At 45.8% G+C, this 18,278-nt stretch overlaps 1 protein-coding gene and 1 non-coding gene across 2 annotated transcripts in view; both read right to left on the bottom strand.

The window, feature by feature from the left end:
* LOC144605028 (lamina-associated polypeptide 2, isoforms beta/gamma-like) overlaps positions 1-15,233 on the bottom strand; it is a 49,713-nt gene extending 34,480 nt beyond the window's left edge. Inside the window, exon 1 of the mRNA XM_078420072.1 lies at positions 14,905-15,233. Coding sequence (XP_078276198.1) covers positions 14,905-15,141 — 237 coding nt within the window. The 5' untranslated portion in view covers positions 15,142-15,233. The remainder of the gene's footprint in view (positions 1-14,904) is intronic.
* Positions 15,234-18,006: 2,773 nt separating this feature from the next.
* Positions 18,007-18,078, bottom strand: trnaw-cca (transfer RNA tryptophan (anticodon CCA)). Its single transcript has one exon. It is a non-coding gene; the product is annotated as a tRNA-Trp (tRNA).
* Between the last annotated feature and the right edge of the window lie 200 nt (positions 18,079-18,278).

Raw genomic sequence — 18,278 nt, 5'->3', positions numbered from 1 at the left:
AAATGCTGAGGTAGGATTGTGGTTAGGGTTGTGCAATGTGGTTCAAGAGACTGATGGTTGCTGGGAAGAAGCTGTTCTTGAACCTGGAGGTCATGGTTTGCAAGATCCTGGACATTCGTCCCGATTATTGTAGTGAGGTAAGAATATGGCCTGGGGTATGTACATATTTGATGATGTCCGCAGATTTTTTGAGGTACACTTTCTGTTCATCCCTTCGAAGGTGGGGAGATCAATACTAGTGATGGACTGGGCAAATATTTACCATTTTCTCCAGCCTCCTTTGATCCTGGGTGTTTGTGTTACTGAACCAGGCCTTGATGTAACCAGTCAGCATGCTCTCTCCATATACCTTAAGCCATTCAATAGAACATTTGTGACATACAGAATCTTCCTAATCTTTATATGAAGCAATGGCGTTGATGAGGTTTCTTATTGATTGCATCAATGTGTTGTGCCCACGGCAGATCTTCAGAGACGTGCACGCCCAGGAACTTGAAGGTTGGACTCTCTTCACTGAGGGCAGGTTTATGGATCCTTGGTTTTCCCATCTTGAAGTTAACAATCTGTTCTTTCGTCTTGCTAACATTGAGAGCAAGATTGGTGTTTTGGCAGCATTGAATCAGGTTAACAATCTCCCTCCTTCCCTCTGATTCATTGTTATCCATTATTCATCCAACAACAGTGGCATCATCAGTAAGTTTAAAGATGGTGTTGGATCTGTGTCTGGCTACACTGTCATCTGTATAGAGAGTTGAGCAGTGGGCTGAGCACACAGCCTTGAAATTCTCCTGACCTGATGGTCAACAAGGAGAAAGTATTGCGACTAATTCATAATCACCGAGGTCTTCTGATGAGGAAGTTGAGGATCCAATTGCAAAGACAAGCGGAGAACCAGTTCCGTGAGTTTGATGATATGCTGAGAGGATGATGGTGCTGAATGCCAAACAGTAGTCATAGAACATAGAACAATCAGCACAGGAACAGGCCCTTCGGCCCACAATATTGTGCTGAACATGATGCTGTTAAACTGATCTCATTTGCCTGTACACGATCCATATCCCTCTATTCTCTATACTTCTGTGCATAGAAGTCTCTTAAACACCACTATTGTATCTGCAAATGACCAATAACCTGATGTACGTGTTCTTATTTTCCAAGTTGTCCACTGCAAAGTCCTTACAATAACCAACCTCTCAAAGCGCTTCATCACTTTAGACGCTAATGCCACCGGTCGGTAGTCATTGAGGCATGGTATCTTACGTAGGAAAGCACTGCAGATGCTGGTTTAAATCGAAGGTAGACACAAAATGCTGGATTAACTCAGCGGGACAGGCAGCATCTCTGGAGAGAAGGAATGAGTGACTTTTCGGGTCGAGATCCTTCTTCAGAGGCATGTCATCTTGTTCTTCCTGGACACTGGTATTATGGATGATTTTTAAAGCAGGTTAGGACTTTGCACCTTAGTTATGAAAGGTTGAAAATGGCTGCAAAAACTCTAGCCAGTTGGTCCATGCGGGTTTTAGGAATACGGCCAGGAATCCCATGAGGTCTGGATACTTTCATGGGTTCATCCCCATGAAGGATATTCTGACAATAGCCTCAGTGACTGAGATCACAAGGTTGTTGGACGCTGCGAGGGCCTGAAAAGATACATCTATGTTCTCCCTTTTGAAGAGAGCATAGAAAGTATCGAGCTTCTCAAGGAGTAATCCCTGCATCCCTGTCACTTGAGCTACTACTTTGTTTTCCCCTTTGGTGTCTAACATACTGCCTCCATACAAAAATCATAGAAATTAAGCTAATTCCTTACAGCGGATCAGAAGGCGGAGAGGGTAAAAAATCAAGCTGCTCATTGAATCTGACAATGGGATCTCCAAGCCTCCTTAAAAGGCTTGTTGGTTCCAAAAAAAATGGTGTCCCCATAATAGGGTACAGGTCTATTGAAATTGTGTAAACATATGAATGAGTATATTACTCACCTAGCTTGCTCTGGCTTTCAATAAGTTCAGGACATATCAGTTTGACTTTTCACTCCCTTTTTTAAATCAATAACCTGTCAACTTACCTCTACTGTACAAATGTCCATATTCTGCTTCCACCAGCCTTTGATAACAAGAATTCCAAACAATAATGACAATCAGATTTTTGTTGTTGCTTCATCTCCATCATGGACATCCCCTTTGTTGGAGCAAATGGAAAGGCCACGCAGAGTTGGTGTTTGATGTAACGGGCGATTTATTAAAACTGGTGCATATCAGACCTGTCAAAACTGATCTGTTGAGCATGACGTTGGCACAGATTTTACATCCTCAGCTGACAAGATTGCACAGAAACTTGATTTAATAGCAAAATAATATAATAATAATAATATTCATTTATTGTCGTTGCAACGAGTACAACGAAATTAAAAATAGCAATCCTGACGGTGCGTAAAAACATATATGCAATAAATGCAAAACAAATAAATACAAATATATTAAATACAAAAGTTTTAACAGTGTGACCTAGTGCAGAAAGTAGTGTTCAGTTCTCGTATGGCCCTGGGGTAAAAACTGTTCTTAAGTCTGTTTGTTCGGGATTCATCATCATATATATACAGCCGGAAACAGGCCTTTTCGGCCCTCCAAGTCCGTGCCGCCCAGCGATCCCCGTACATTAACACTATCCTACACCCACTAGGGATAATTTTTACATTTACCCAGCCAATTAACCTACATACCTGTACGTCTTTGGAGTGTGGGAGGAAACCGAAGATCTCGGAGAAAACCCACGCAGGTCACGGGGAGAACGTACAAACTCCTTACAGTGCAGCACCCATAGTCAGGATCGAACCTGAGTCTCCGGCGCTGCATTCGCTGTAAAGCAGCAACTCTACCGCTGCGCTACCGTGCCGCCCTACGGTTTGATCGACCTGAAACGTCGACCAGAGGGCAGAAGAACAAACAGACGGTGGCCGGGGTGGGATGGATCTTTTATTATTTTGCCTGCTCTACTGAGGCAGCGTAGGCTGAACAGGTGCTCCAGGGGGGGCAGTGAGCAGCCGATGATCTTCTGGGCCGTCGTGATGACCGTCTGAAGGGCCTTCCTGTCCTTTTCTGAGCAGCTGGCATACCATGTGGTTATACAGTATGCCAGCACACTCTCGATGGAGCAGCGATAGAAGGACATCATGAGCTTCTCCTGCAGGTTGGTCTTCCTGAGGATCCTCAGGAAGTGGAGTCTCTGCTGTGCCTTCTTCACTGTGGTGATGGTGTTGGTAGACCAGGTAAGATCCTCTGCGATGTGCGTACCCAGGAACCTGAAAGCGGGTACCCTTTCCACACAGACCCCATTGATGTAGAGTGGGTCGTGTTCTGCACTGGTTTTCCTGTAGTCTATTATAAGTTCCTTTGTTTTGGAGGAGTTCAGGACAAGATTGTTCACTGAACACCATGCTGCCAGCCTTTGGATTTCATCCCTGTAGGCTGTCTCATCTCCTCCTGAGATGAGTCCAACCACAGTCGTGTCATCCGCGAGCTTGATGATGGTGTTGGTGGGATGGGTGGGGGCGCAGTCGTGAGTGTAGAGGGAGTAAAGGATGGGGCTCGATTACAGAATCGAGGTTACAAAGACTGAATTAGCTAACAAACTGGGTGTGGATTACAGAATAAAATGATTATCCACAAGTGTAACAGTTGATAGTAGATCCAATTTTCTGTTACCACGATGGGTGCACACTATAACATAATCGATGAAGTTCCTGAAACTTGGGTGTCGTCACTGCTGCATTCCATGTCTCTACTTTTAGGCTTTGTCCACGGTTCCCAGTCACCAATTAGCCCAATATAACAAGATATTAGCCCTCATTATTCTTTCTCCTACAACACCCTTACTTTTAAACACCCTCCTCTTGTTCTAGATTTTCCCATAAGAAGAAACATCCTCTCCGTGTCAGTTTTTCCAAGATCCTTCATTATAAACTCCTTCAAATGTCAGCAAAATCTGTTCAATCTTTCTTCAAAGAAAATTGTTCCTTTCAGGCATTGGTCCAGTAACTGCTGCTTCCAATGCATTAACACCTTTCTCAATAAGGAGACCAATAACGCAATCCGAATGATGCTCACCAAAACAATCTACCCTCAGTTCTGATCCTACAATTTTCTATAAACAAAATAAAACTGCAGCTAATTGCAATTCATTATTATTGGATGGTTTATTAATGAATATTTCTGTCAGATTTTGCTGTATATTTGGTGCCTATTTCTGCAACTGACCCAGTTACAGAAAGTTTATCTGCCAAAGGAAATAGTTAAGGATCACTAGATAAGGATCACTAGATACTGGTGCTTCCTGCGGAAGAGTTGATTTCATATCATATCATATCATATATCATATATATACAGCGCGGAAACAGGCCTTTTCGGCCCAAGTCCGCGCCGCCCAGCGATCCCTGCACATTAACACTATCCTACACCCACTAGGGACAATTTTTTACATTTACCCAGTCAATTAACCTACATACCTGTACGTCTTTCTTTGCTAGAAAAACATCTGCACTGTAATTTCCCGTAACATGATCGCCCTTTACCCATTGAATCCTAAATTATATGGGGAGATACGTTTCTAAGCGATATTTTTTTCCCGTATTAACGTATTTTATTAGCGATGCCAAAGTGGCCCATTGCCATTATGTAATAGCCACAGCTAAGACTAATCTAGATATTGAACAAAGCTTGTGTGAAAGAAACACCAATTTTTAGTCACAATACTGGGGGCAATAAAATTTAAATACAACCCTATTACTTACTGAATAGTGAAGGGCCTGAATAGGGTGGATGTGGAGTGGATGTTTCCACTAATGGGATAGTCCAGGACCAGTGGATAACCTCAGAAATAAAAGAATGTACCTTTAGAAAGGAGATGAGGAGGAATTTCTTTAGTCAGAGGGTGGTGAATTTGTGGAATTAATTGCCACTGACGGCCATGGAGGCCGACATTGGGCATTTTTATGGCGGAGATCGACAGATTCTTGATTAGTAAAGGTGCCATGGGCTATGGGGAGAAGGCAGGAGAATGAGGCTGAGAGGGAAAGATAGATCAGCCATGATTGAATGGCAGAGTAGACCCAATGGGCTGAATGGCCTCCTGCTGCTCCTATGACTTATGAACTTATGTCCCTACGTTAATTGGGTTGGCAGTCACAGGGACTTCTCTCCTCTGCCAATTCCTCTCCAGCCCAAGAACATATAAAACAGACATATCAAAGTGCAGCCGCATAGCTCTTTATTTGGGACACATTTTCTCTGAGGTGCATGGCAGGTGATTAGGAAAGGGGGAGGGAACAGTTCAGAACAGGAACAGGCCCTTCAGCCCGCAATGTCCGTACCACAACGATGCAAAGTTAAACAAATTTGCTAAGCTTGCATGTGTTAAAGGATTTGAGGATTAGGGATCATGGGATAAAGGTGGTATGGAAGCGTTTCAGCAGGGTAATGGATTAAAGTACAGTAACTTAGTGGAAGTGAAGCAGAAGCCGAAGGATTACTTTAAGGAGATATTCATGGCTACTGTAACTTCTCACAATACAGGGTAGATAAACTGCCTCACAGATGAGGAGTGCAGTAACATTGCACTCAGGCGTCTGTTCAATGTCATCAGACTGAAGAGGGCATTGCAAGGGAGGCACTTGGCTGTGACTACTGTTCCAGTCAACGTGGTCGCCTCACATTCAAATCTTACTGGCCCACTGCAATGAGTAGCTAAAAATAAATATTGGTGACATTTGTTGTTTGTTTTGCATTTTACTTATCTATCTGCACATAATTTCTATAAGAGCGCATTTTATTCCATATCACAAATTTTTGAATTTTGTAAGGGCCAATTTCCAGAACCAGTATGTTTGTAATGTGGGATTCATTTGTAATACATCAGCCAGATGGAGTAAAAAAAGGAAATGCAAGATGTAGAGGAAATGATGAGCTAAGAACAATCAGATAATTTAAACATCTCACTATATTGCAGAGACATGGCTGCAAGAGGACCAAGGCTGGGAACTGAATATTCAAGGGTATACATCCTATTGAAAAGTCAGACAGGTGGGAAGAAGGGGTGGGGTAGCTCTGTTGGTAAGGAATGAAATTCAGTCCCTTGCGAGGAGTGACATAGAATCAGGAGATGTAGAGTCAGTATGGATAGAACTGAGGAATTGTAAGGGTAAAAAGACCCTAATGGGTGTTATCTACAGGCCCCCAAACAGTAGCCTGGATATAGGGTGCAAGTTGAATCAAGAGTCAAAATTGGCATGTAGCAAAGGTAATGCTACAGTGGTTGTGGGAGATTTCAACATGCAGGTAGACTGGGAAAACAGCCTGGTAATGGACCCCAAGAAAGGGATTTGTGGAGTGCCTCTGTGTTGGATTCTTAGAACAATTTGTACTGGAGCCTACCAGGGAGAAGGCAATTTCTGATTTAGTGTTGTGTAATGAACTGGATTTGATAAGGGAACTGGAAGGAGCCATTAGGAGGTAGTTACCATAATTTGATGTTTTAATCTACAATTTGAGAGGGAGAAGGGAAAATCGGAAGTGTCAGTATTACAATTGAGCAAGGGGGACGATGGAGGCATGAGGGAGGAGCTGGCCAGAGTTGACTGGAAAGAGGCCCTAGCAGAGGTGACAGTGGAACACCAATGGCAGGTATTTCTAGGAATAATACAGAAGGTGCAGGATCAGTTCACTCCAAAGAGGAAGAAAGATTCTAAGGGGAGTAAGATGCGACCATGGCTGACAAGGGAAGTCAAGGACAGTATAAAAATAAAAAAGAGGAACATAGCGAAGATGAGCAGGAAGCCAGAGGACTGGGAAACTTTTAAAGAGCAAGAGAAGATAACTAAAAAGGCAATACGGGGAGAAAAGATGAGGTACGAAGGTAAGCTAGCCAAGAATATAAAGGAGGATAGTAAAAGCTTCTATAGGTATATGAAGAGGAAAAAAATAGTTCAGCCAAATGTGGGTCCCCGAGGATAGAAGCAGGTGAATTTATTATGGGGAACAAGGAAATGGCAGACAATTTGAACAGGTACTTTGGATCTGTCTTCCCAAAGGAAGACACAAACAATCTCCCAGGTGTACTAGTGGCCAGAGGACCTAGGGTGACAGAGGAACTGAAGGAAATTCACATTAGGCAGGAAATGTTGTTGGGTAGACTGATGGGACTGAAGGCTGATAAATCCCCAGGGCCTGATGGTCTGCATCCCAGGGTACAAGGAGGTGGCTTTGGAAATCATTGACGCATTGGTGATCATTTTCCAATGTTCTATCGATTCAGGATCAGTTCCTGTGGATTGGAGGGTAGCTAATGTTATCCCACTTTTTAAGAAAGGAGGGAGAGAGAAAACAGGGAATTATAGACCAGTTAGCCTGACAGTGGTGGGGAAGATGCTAGAGTCAATTATAAAAGATAAAATAGCGGCTCATTTGGAGAGCAGTAACAGGATCGTTCCATATCAGCATGGATTTACAAAGGGGAAATCATGCTTGACTATTCTTTTGGAATTTTTTTGAGGATGTTACTAGGAAAATGGACAAGGGAGAGCCAGTGGATGTAGTGTACCAGGACTTTCAGAAAGCCTCTGATAAGGTCCCACACAGAAGATTAGTGGGCAAAATTAGAGCACATGATATTGGGGATAGGGTATTGACATGGATAGAAAATTGGTTGGCAGACAGGAAACAAAGAGTAGGGATTAACGGGTCCCTTTCAGAATGACAGGCAGTGACTCGTGGGATACCGCAAGGCTCGGTGCTGGGACTGCATCTATTTACAATATACATTAATGATTTAGATGAAGTGATTAAAAGTAACATTAGCAAATTTGCAGATGATACAAAGCTGGGTGGCATTGTGAACTGTGAGGAAGATGCTGTGAGGTTGCAGGGTGACTTGGACAGGTTGTGAGAGTGGGCGGATGCATGGCAGATGCAGTTTAATGTGGATGTGTGAGGTTATCCACTTTGGTGGTAAGAATAGGAAGGCAGATTATTATCTGAATGATGTCAAGTTAGGAAAATGGGACATACAACGAGATCTGGGTGTCCTTGTACATCAGTACATATAAGATTATTAAGGGATTGGACACACTAGAGGCAGGAAACATGTTCCCAATGTTGTGGGAGTCCAGAACCAGGGGCCACAGTTTAAGAATAAGGGGTAGGCCATTTAGAACAGAGATGAGGAAAATCTTTTACACTCAGAGAGTTGAAAATCTGTGGAATTATCTGCCTCAGAAGGCAGTGGACTCTGGATGCTTTCAAGAGAGAGCTAGATAGAGCTCTTAATGATAGCAGAGTCAGGGGATATGGGGAGAAGGCAGGAACGGGGTACTGATTGTGAATGATCAGCCATGATCACATTGAATAGTGGTGCTGGCTCGAAGGGCGAATGGCCTACTCCTGCACCTATTGTCTATTGTCAGTCACTGAAAGTAAGCATCGAGGTACAGCAGGCAGTGAAGAAAGCTAATGGAATGTTGGCCGTCATAAGAAGAGGAGTTGAGTATAGGAGCAAAGAGGTCCTTCTGGTGAGACCACACCTGGAATATTGTATGCAGTTTTGGGTCTCCAAATTTGAAGGAGGAGGGAGTGCAGCGTTGGTTCACGAGGTTAGTTCCCGGGATGGCAGGATTGTCATATGTTGAAAGAATGGAGCGACTGGTCTTGTATACACAGGAATTTAGACGGATTAGAGGGGATCTTATTGAAACATAAGATTATTAAGAGATTGGACACACTGGAGGCAGGAAATATGTTCCCAATGTTGTCCAGAAGCAGGGGCCACAGTTTAAGAATAAGGAGTAGGCCATTTAGAACAGAGATGAGGAAAACCCTCAGAAGGCAGTGGAGGCCGATTCTCTGAATGCTTTCGAGAGAGAGTTAGATAGAGCTCTTAAAGATAGCAGAGTCAAGGGATATGGAGAGAAGGGAGGAACAGGGTAATGATTGTGGATGATCAGCCATGATCACAGTGAATGGCGGTGCTGGCTCGAAGGGCCAAATGGCCTACTCCTGAACCTATTGTCTATTGTCTAATGTCAATAAGAACTACTATCTGTTCTTGCAGATTGCAGAAACTATATTACAGTATCAGAACTGTATCATAATCTGTAAATTGCAGATACTTAAGGCATCTGCAATTAGTTGACGACAAACAGTAGTGATTGTTGGCTTTCAATGGCAATTACTTGTATTCAAAACACTTTCTGACCAAACCAGCTTTTACATTAATTTGTTAATCACAAACTTTTAATCGTTTTGGTGCAAGTTGACCTGAAAGTTTAATTCTATCTGGCGTAATTATTTCTAGCATTTTCTGCTTTTATTTAAAATGTCCAGGATTTTACCTTTGGATTCTTGAGATCAACAGTATTATGCTGTTTGAAGAAGTCCAATGGAAGTGTACACCTGTTAAATGATAATTCGCAACATTCCAGTAATTTACCTCAAAGCTCACCATCAAAACGACCAAATAAGAAATAGTAATTCTCGTAAGAGTACAAGGCCTGCCACGTACTCACAATATCTGATCATGGCACAACATTCCTCCGTACATAGGTTTTTATGAAAAACACCTGTTATTCAGATGAGGCACCACAATCAAAAGTCTGCTCCCTGAGGAAGTGCTATTCCATTGGTTTATCAAGAACTGTCCATTTGTGCCAGACCTAACCTGCAGGTTATAATTATTTTTTCACTCTCTTCCGCAACTCTGACACAGGTCTTCAATCTGAAACATTAACACTGGTTAACTTTCCAAAGATGTTGCAGCATCTGCAGTTATTCTATCCTAACCTGCAGTGTTTCCAACATTTCCTATGTCCAACTTCTGCATTTTATTTTGATTCAAACACACGAGGTTGGTTTAGTTTAGAGACCCAGTATGGAAACAGGCCCTTCGGCCCACCAAGTCGTTGATCACATATTTACAGAAACAAATAAACCAAATGCACTTCTTTGGAATGTGGGAGGAACCCGGAACAAACTTACACGGTCACTAGAGAACGTGCAAACTCCGTACAGACAACACATATAGTCAGAATTGAAGCTGGGTCTCTGGCGCTGTGAGGCAGTAGCTCTACTGCTGCGCCACTGTGTCGCTCTGCCTGTAATCAGTAAAAAGGACCCTAATCAAATTCAAGATTTGGGAAACTAGCACAGCATAGACTTAATAGTGGTCTTTACACCACACACAATGCAGCAAATGTGATAGGGAATTTTCTTTTAAATTTGGAAAGCCGACTGAATACACAATAAGCAGCCTCTGATCATCCAGGGTACAAGGCTCCAAATGTGCACATTTCTACATGCATTGCGGGTCATGTAACTTTCAATACTGGAGCACAATATTTAGTTTTCAATGCTTATTGAGAATATAATAGAATAGTAATTGCACAGAGGCCACGATTCGACTTACCACATTCAATAGCTATCTAACAGAATAACTTTCTACTTCAACTTAAGTACTTTATGTATATGTACACTATTTATCCAATTCTCTCTTCAATTTCTCTCTTCAACAGAACTGATCTTCACAACTGCAGATTCTATCTGCACATTTCCTAAACATGTTTTTTCTTCATTAAATTTCTTTTGCTCCATTCATGAAGTTACTCCACAGGAAACAGCCTCCCTACTGTCCACTTCTTATCTCATCTCAGGAATCAATTATGTAAAGCTTTTCTGGACCAGACAAAGATCTTTCCTCCAACAAAGCAATCATGCTTGTACATGATACCCTGGGTGAAGCCAGCCCAGTGTTTCAAACTGTTTAGTCATGACTTCCCTACTTTTATACACCAAGCTGATCAACCCCAGAAATGAAGAGGTCACCAAGAGGATTGATGGCAGAGCGGTGGAATCTGCCTATATGGACTTCAGCAATGCTTTGGATAAGATCCCACATGGGAGGCAAGTCTGGAAGCTTAGATCACATGGAATCCAAACAGTTTAGGAACAGCTCCATCCAAGACCGAAATAAATTGCAGAGAATTGTGGAAGCAACCCAGACCATCACACAATCAACCTCCCTTCCATTGACTCCATTTACACCACATGCTGCCTCGTGAAGACCACCAGAGTAATCAAGGACGATTCGCAACCCCGGTCACCCTTCTCCCCTCTCCCACGAGGAAAGTGTTTAATAATAATAATAACAATATATTCCTTTATTTGTCCCTCACCGGGGAAATTTGCAGTGTTACAGCAGCAAAGTGGATAGCAGGAGATCATTCATTATAAATAAAAATAAAGACAAGGCTAGATTGTCATCATTTACTGCGCATTCCTTAACTGTTACTGTTGACTCGTCTGCTGGGAGTAGCGCTGGTTGTGCAGTCTCACAGCAGCGGGAAGGACCTCCGATATCTCTCCTTCACACACTTGGGGTGAAGGAGTCTGTAACTGAAGGAGCTACTCAGTGCAGTGACAGTGTCCTGCATGGGGTGGGAGTCGTTATCCAGCAGTGATGTTATCTTTGCCATCATCCTCCTCTCTCCCACCGCCTGCACTAAGTCGAGGGAGCAACCCAGGACAGAGCTGGCCTTCCTGATCAGCTTGTCGAGTCTCTTCAGCAGACCACTCTATAGAAAATGGCTGATGCAACCACAGTGTTGTAGAAGGTCCTTTGGAGTGCCCCCTGCACACCTTCAGATTCAGGGACAGTTTCTTCCCAGCTGTTACCAGGCAACTGAACCATTCTACCAACAGCTAGAGAGGGTCCTGAGAAACTCTCAACCTCATTGGAGATCCTTGGACAATCTTTGATCAGACTTTACCCTGCACTAAATGTTATTCATGTTATTCCCTTTATCATATATCTGTACATTGTGGATGGCTCAACTGTAATCATATATTGTTTTGTTGCGTGCTAACAAACATATATTGTTTTGTTGCGTGATAATATATATTGTTTTGTTGCGTGGATGGCTCAACTGTAATCATATATTGCCTTTCTGCTGACTGGTTAGCACGCAACAAACGTTTTTTACTGTACTTCGGTACACGTGGACAATAAACTAAACTACTAATCATGTCTTATATGTTCCCAACCAAATTGTTCATATTAACCCCAAACAGCAATGGGCCCAGCACTGATCCCAGAGGCACACCACTACTCCAGTCCCAAACAACCATCCACCATAATCTTCCGCTTCCTTCCATCAAGCCAATTTTTTACTCAGTTAGCTAGCTCACCTTGGATCCTCTGCGATCTAACCTTGCAGAGCAGCCTATCATGCGGAACCTTGTCAAAAGCCTTCCTGAAATCCATATAGACAAAGTCTACAGCTCCTTCCTCATCAACCTTTTTGGTTATTTATTTCACAAAATGCTGGAGTAACTCAGCAGGTCAGGCAGCATCTATGGAGAGAAGGAATGGGTGACGTTTCGGGTCGAGACCCTTCTTCAGACTGGTTACAAAAAAGTTCAAAGAAGTCAACCAGTTTTGTGAGACTTTTGCTGTATATTTTTCTCTTGCATTTTAGTTCCCAAAGTGCAAACCCCCACACTTGTCTGGATTAAACTCCATCTACTATTTCTCGAGCCATATTTTAAACCGATCTATACCAACAAAGGTCCCAACTGTGATCCCTGTTCACAGACCTCCAGTCAATGTCACACGCTCCAGCATTATCCTCTATCTTTTATATCAAAGTCAATCTACCAAGTCTTAATCTTCTGGATCAAATTACCATGAGGAACCTCAATCATCTTCATCATTGAACTCGCCAATACCGTAGTACAGGCTCAGTATCCTACTCATAACTTGCTAACCCAATTATATTTGTACATTCAGCAAAACAGACTACAGTATATTTCGTTCTTCCATCCAAGTCAACAATACGGGGCTTCCCCTCTTCCATTATAGATGAGGGTCTCACTAGGGCCTCTTCTACATCCCGCAGCTCCGCTCTTGCTCCCCCTCCCCCCCATTCGTAACAAGGACAGAATCCTCCTCGTTCTCACCTTCCACCCCATCAGCCAGCGTATCCAACAAATCATCCTCCAACATTTCCATCACCTACAATGGGACCCCACTACTGGCCACATCTTCCCATCCCCTCCCCTTTCTGCATTCCACAGAGACCGTTCCCTCCCTAACTCCCTGGTCCACTCGTCCCTTCCTACCCAAACCACCCCATCCCCGGGCACTTTCCCCTGCAACCGCAGGAGATGCAACACCTGTCCCTTTACCTCTCCCCTCAACTCCATCCAAGGACCCAAACAGTCTTTCCAGGTGAGACAGAGGTTCACCTGCACCTCCTCCAACCACATCTATTGTATTCGCTGCTCTAGATGTCAACTTCTTTACATCGGCGAAACCAAATGCAGGCTCGGCGATCGTTTCGCTCAACACCTTCGCTCAGTCCGCCTTAACCAACCTGATCTCCCGGTGTCGGAGCACTTCAACTCTCCCTCCCACTCCCAGTCTGACCTTTCTGTCCTGGGCCTCCTCCAGTGCCATAGTGAGACCCACCGGAAATTGGAGGAACAGCACCTCATATTTCGCTTGGGCAGCTTGCAGCCCAGCGGTATGAACAGTGACTTCTCCAACTTTAGATAGTTCCTCTCTTCCCCTCCCTCCCCCTTCCCAGTTCTCCCTCTATCTTCCTGTCTCCACCTATATCCTTCCTTTGTCCCGCCCCCTGACATCAGTCTGAAGAAGGGTCTCGACCCGAAACGTCACCCATTCCTTCTCTCCCGAGATGCTGCCTGACCTGCTGAGTTACTCCAGCATTTTGTGAAATAAATACCTTTGATTTGTACCAACATCTGCAGTTATTTTCCTACACAAGTCAACAATACTGTTGGGAAACAAATTCAACCTGCATATCATCAACAGGTGTTTAAAACATAACATGACTCTATCTGTGCAGGCAAAGGATTGGTTGACATTTTGTCTCAAGACCTTGCATCCATTCCAGATACAGGATCTTGACCCAAAATGCCAACCATCCCTTTGCCTCCGTAGCCACTGCTCCTAGATTTTTAAATGGCAAAAATAAATAGCCAAATAAAAGTTTATTTTTGCCATTTAAAGTCCATGTAGTGAACACACCAACAGCCTTACTCAATCTCCCCTCCCCCATAAAGGCCCCACATTGCCATCAATCCGACATGCCACCACTCTCCCTATAACCTGCACGAGATAGCCCAGCTGTTGCCAGTTGTGCAGTAGAAAACAGAAATAATGTCCACAGTACCCTCAGCCCCCTCACGCTACCTAGCATCCAATCAACTCTATCCAGCCCCTCCCCACGAGATATTCCTGCCAACACCTCACCCCAAACCACCTGCACACGCCAGTATCCTCAAACCCTCTCACTCTGAACGCCCCTTCATCCCTACACCCCCAACATGCCATCAACATCGTGGCCTCTTGCTCCACACAACCCCGTCACCCCCTCACGTCTACATGTCCCCACGTTCCCCATCACCTTCCCATATCTCTACTCTACTCTTCCTGTCACCCCCTCCCCACCATCCACGTCAACACCTTTCCCCATCACCCTCCCATCACACCCTCACCACTCCACACACCCTGTCACCATCACATATGCCCATCCTTCCCTGACATGCTGCACCTTCTCCATTACCACCACGCTAACAATCACCCCTTCAATCATACCCTTTTCGCCATGTGCCCCCTCACATCGCTCCTTCACCCTCATCTTGCACATCACTCCCATGTCCAACTTCCCCACCACCGACTCACCCCAACACCCTCTCCCCTACAGACCACATCAACACCCCTCAGTACATCAGTACACACCCCTACTCTCCCCATCAACCCCCTCCTCCCTCAGTCGCAGGAAGGGGTAGGCGGCCCAGCCAGCAGCAGGTGGATCGCGCCCCCGCGGCGGGGTCTGCTCACCCTGTGCGTGCGGTCGGGGGCGGCTTCCTCCTCCTCCTCCTCCTCCTCCTCCTCGTCGCTGGAGAAGTCTGTGCCGCGGTGGGGGAGGTGGTTGCGGGCCGTCAGGTGCTTGAGGTAGAGCTGCACATACACGTCCTTGCGCTGGTCACCCAGGGGCAGGCTGACGCTGTGCGCCACCAACTCGCTCTTCAGCCGCTCCTTGGTCAGCACCGACGGGTCGTGTAGGTACTCGGGCATGGCTGCCCGGCCTCTCGCTCTCTCACTCCGTGCCTCCCACTCCTTCACTCCGTACCACTCACTCACACACTCCCTCTCCCTCTCCGCGCCCCGGCCGCCTGTACAACGCACCCATCAACAAGACGCGCCGCTATTGGTCCGGAGAAGCGGAGCCCTCACTCATTGGACATCTGGGGAATGAGGGCTTCAATGACAACGGCAGAGAGAGAAAAAGAAAAAGAAAGAGAGAAAGAACAGAGGGACTGGGGTTGGAGAAAGATGCTGGGGTTGGAGATAGGTGCTGGGGTTGGAGATAGGTGCTGGGGTTGGAGATAGGTGCTGGGGTTGGAGATAGGTGCTGGGGTTGGAGATAGGTGCTGGGGTTGGAGATAGAGGTGCTGGGGTTGGGGTTAGAAGTGCTGGGGTTGGAGATAGGTGCTGGGGTTGGAGATAGAGGTGCTGGGGTTGGAGATAGGTACTGGGGTTGGAGAAAGATGCTGGGGTTGGAGATAGGTGCTGGGGTTGGAGATAGGTGCTGGGGTTGGAGATAGGTGCTGGGGTTGGAGATAGGTGCTGGGGTTAGAGGTGCTGGGGTTGGAGATAGGTGCTGGGGTTGGAGATAGATGCTGGGGTTGGGGTTAGAGGTGCTGGGGTTGGAGATAGGTGCTGGGGTTGGGGTTAGAGGTGCTGGGGTTGGAGATAGGTGCTGGGGTTGGAGATAGAGGTGCTGGGGTTGGGGTTAGAGGTGCTGGGGTTGGAGATAGGTGCTGGGGTTGGAGATAGAGGTGCTGGGGTTGGAGATAGGTACTGGGGTTGGAGAAAGATGCTGGGGTTGGAGATAGGTGCTGGGGTTGGAGATAGGTGCTGGGGTTGGAGATAGGTGCTGGGGTTGGAGATAGGTGCTGGGGTTGGAGATAGGTGCTGGGGTTGGAGATAGGTGCTGGGGTTGGAGATAGGTGCTGGGGTTGGAGAAAGATGCTGGGGTTGGAGATAGGTGCTGGGGTTGGAATTAGAGGTGCTGGGGTTAGAGGTGCTGGGGTTAGAGGTGCTGGGGTTAGAGGTGCTGGGGTTAGAGGTGCTGGGGTTGGAGATAGAGGTGCTGGGGTTAGAGGTGCTGGGGTTGGAGATAGAGGTGCTGGGGTTGGAGATAGGTGCTGGGGTTGGAGATAGAGGTGCTGGGGTTGGAGATAGGTGCTGGGGTTGGAGATAGAGGTGCTGGGGTTGGAGATAGGTGCTGGGGTTGGAGATAGAGGTGCTGGGGTTGGAGATAGGTGCTGGGGTTGGAGATAGGGGTGCTGGGGTTGGAGATAGAGGTGCTGGGGTTGGAGATAGAGGTGCTGGGGTTGGAGATAGAGGTGCTGGGGTTGGAGATAGGTGCTGGGGTTGGAGATAGGGGTGCTGGGGTTGGAGATAGAGGTGCTGGGGTTGGAGATAGAGGTGCTGGGGTTGGAGATAGAGGTGCTGGGGTTAGAGGTGCTGGGGTTGGAGATAGAGGTGCTGGGGTTGGAGATAGAGGTGCTGGGGTTAGAGGTGCTGGGGTTAGAGGTGCTGGGGTTAGAGGTGATGGGGTTAGAGGTGATGGGGTTAGAGGTGATGGACAGATGGACATGCGTGGCCAGGGCTACATTGAGGAGCGTGCGGTGAGACGAGGGAGAGATGAGGCAAAGGGGTGTTGCATATCTTTCATTAATTTGTTCTATGTACTTTTTCATATCTCTGTGTTTCCTTCTCCCCTGACTTTCAGTCTGAAGAAGGGTCTCGACCCGAACCGTCACCATTCCTTCTGTCCAGAGATGCTGCCTGTCCCGCTGAGTTACTCCAGCACTCTGTGTCTACCTTTACTGTTTTTGTTCTCCTTGTCTCTGTGAATGAAGTCCAATTACGCCGTCACTTTTATTGTTTGGAACACCCCTATCCCCCGATTTCATTGTCATCCCTTTTACAAACGCATCCTTTACTCTTGTCGTGTAGGAAGGAACTGCAGATACTGGTTTACAGCTTTTCTCTTTATCTTTATTCTTATTGCCTCTCGCCGTCTTCCTGCTAAAACGCATGAGCTCACATTTTGGGTTCAATTTCATCTGCCGTGCGTTAGTTCACTGTAGCAAGCCTGTGTCTAGGGTGTATTGCTCCCCGGTCTCTTGTTACGAAAATATATTACATAAACACAATAGACACAAAATGCTGGAGTAACTCAGTGGCTCAGGCAGCATCTCTGGAGAAAAGGAATAGGTGTTGTTTCGGATCGGGACCCTTCTTCAAACTGTCTGTGTGTGAAGGGTCTGAAGAAGGGTCCGGACCCGAAATTTTACCCATCCTTTAGCGCCAGAGATGCTGAGTTACTCTGGCATTTTGTGTCTGTCTAACTTCCACGTAAACCAGCAGCAGCAGCAGCAGCAGCTCCTTCCTACACTTAGAAACACACAATGGTCCCAGCACTAATTCTTGGGGAATGCAAAATCAGAAAGCATACAATATAAAAATAATAGACACAAAAAAACAATGGTCCCAACAATATTTCTTGAGCAATACAAAGACCCAAAGCATACAATATAAGAAGAAAATACACTTAAAAAAACAATGGTCCCAACAATGTTTCTTGGGGAATACAGTCGAAAAGCATACAATGTAATCAGAAGATAGACCCAAAATACTGGAATAACTCAGCGGGACAAGCAGCATCTCTACAATATTAACATAATATACACTTAAAAAACAATGTTTTGGGGGGGATTGCAATGAAAAACAATGATTCTCGGGGATTGCAAAGTCCGAAAGCAAACAATATAAAAATAGTACTACGACACGTAATGATCGCCACACAGTTATTTCACGCCACTGTGTTTCAGTGGATGGATGAAGGCGGCAGCGAGCGGGTAAAATGTTTGACCCCGACGTGATTCGAACACGCAGCCTTCTGATCTGGAGTCAGACGCGCTACCGTTGCGCCACGAGGTCTGAAGCAAAGTTGCTGCCGAATCCTCTTAAAGCCGTTGCTGCCGAATCCTCTTAAAGCCGTTGCTGCCGCCTGTCCTGGGCCCGGCCCACTCACCCCGACCCATCCTGGCCCGGTCCATCCAACCATCCATCCCGGCCTCTCCCCCCGCAGTGGCGCTGCAGCCGCCGCCCGGGGCCCGGCCCACTCACCCCGACCCATC

Source organism: Rhinoraja longicauda, chromosome 23 (genome assembly GCF_053455715.1).
Source record: "Rhinoraja longicauda isolate Sanriku21f chromosome 23, sRhiLon1.1, whole genome shotgun sequence".
In the NCBI taxonomy this organism is placed as follows: domain Eukaryota; kingdom Metazoa; phylum Chordata; class Chondrichthyes; order Rajiformes; family Arhynchobatidae; genus Rhinoraja; species Rhinoraja longicauda.
The sequence above is the reverse complement of the archived record's forward strand: the minus strand, read 5'-3'. Positions and strand labels throughout refer to the sequence as shown.